The sequence below is a fragment of the Condylura cristata genome, unplaced genomic scaffold (genome assembly GCF_000260355.1).
Source record: "Condylura cristata isolate star-nosed mole 26May11 unplaced genomic scaffold, ConCri1.0 scaffold00022, whole genome shotgun sequence".
Lineage (NCBI taxonomy): Eukaryota > Metazoa > Chordata > Mammalia > Eulipotyphla > Talpidae > Condylura > Condylura cristata.
In genome coordinates, this window is record NW_004567123.1 from 36,587,817 (window position 1) to 36,589,258 (window position 1,442).

Consider the following 1,442-nt stretch of genomic DNA (forward strand, 5'->3'; position numbering starts at 1 on the left):
TCTCCAAGCCTTCTGGCCCTGGAGCATCAGGCTTCCCAGATCCAGCCTGACGAGAACCATGCGTGCGTTGCTGAAGCCGCCCAGAGTAGGCACTGTGAGTGCAGCCCGACCACACTGAGCCAGCACTGCCCAGACTTGCGCACCGAGCCTCCCCTGCAAACTACGTGTGAACTGCCACTCGTGTTCCAGCCGACTGAGGAGCCACGTCCCACACGCCCCCACTGAGCAGCACCTAAACTCCAGCCAGCTAACGGAAGGCCGTTTCACATGGCTCCCACAGGCTTCCAGTCCAGGCTGATTCGGAACAGGCCCTTCCTTCAGGGTCCTTCTTCCTCAGCTCGCATGTCGGGTAACTCTCCTGGGTCTCGTTCTACAACCCCCCTCAGTGTTTCATAGCTTGGAAAGAGGGTTCTAGCTCATCTCCCTTTTTAAACATTTGCCGCTAACTTGGTCTGGGATTCTTTCAATGAGCTGTCACTTTCAAATAAGCTTTTCCACAATACACATTTAAGAAACTAAAGACCCACCTGTCATTTTAATAGTTCTTAAAAAACCCAAATAACTGAATTATGAAAATACCTATTTAAAAGAATTTAAACACTTACCCTATATTTACTTGCACCAAAAACTTTTTGAGTCACATTAGTGATTTCTAATGATGCATCAAAATACAAAAGCAATTCTTTCCCTTCTCTTTTACTAATTTTTACTACGTTTTTCAGAATGACAGTCAGTAGCTTCTTTGATTCTCTCACTGTACACACATCAAAAAAAGCACACTGGTTAGTTCATATCTGATACCACTCTATAGTCACATGACACATTTAAAAAGCATGTTGTGTATTAATTTAACTGAAAAAATTATCTTTTAAGTTTTAGCTATTTAATCAATTCTGGTTCTCGGTCCTATATAAACATATTAAGTCCATTTATCTCCCAGAATCTTTATTTCCTGATCTATAAAATACAGGGTAATCCATTCACCAACAAGTTAAAGTCTCAAACGCATTCGGGACATTGACAGGTTCCTTGTATTCTTAGAGCACATCTGAGAAATCTGTTTTCTTACTTTGAAGAGGCAAATAACTCCACAAATAAGCATATTTCTAGATATGGGCATCTGCCATATCCACAGCTGTCACAAATATACCAGGAAACATTTGGTCAAAGTCCAAGAAGCAAGGGCACAGTCTAGGGGGCCCAGAGAGCTCATGCCCAGGCGCCGCCGCAAGCGGGGCCCTCCTCAGTGCCCGCCAAGCACCTGCCCACCAACGAGCCCCACCTCCCTCCTCCAGGCTGCGCCTGCAGCGGCAGAGCACTCTCCACCTCTGCAGCACCCACAGCGCCCTGAGGGAGACCCCCAGGGCAGACACCTCAGAAGGCATCTTATCAGGAAGGGCTGTCGCTTCAGGCCCGCTGAGCACCTTGCTTTCCCCACTCGG

At 46.8% G+C, this 1,442-nt stretch overlaps 1 protein-coding gene across 1 annotated transcript in view; it reads right to left on the reverse strand.

The window, feature by feature from the left end:
- SYCP2 (synaptonemal complex protein 2) overlaps window positions 1–1,442 on the reverse strand; it is a 45,678-nt gene that overhangs the window by 28,924 nt on the left and 15,312 nt on the right. Inside the window, exon 14 of the mRNA XM_012728150.1 lies at window positions 606–754. Within this exon, the coding sequence (XP_012583604.1) occupies window positions 606–754 (149 nt within the window). The remainder of the gene's footprint in view (window positions 1–605; window positions 755–1,442) is intronic.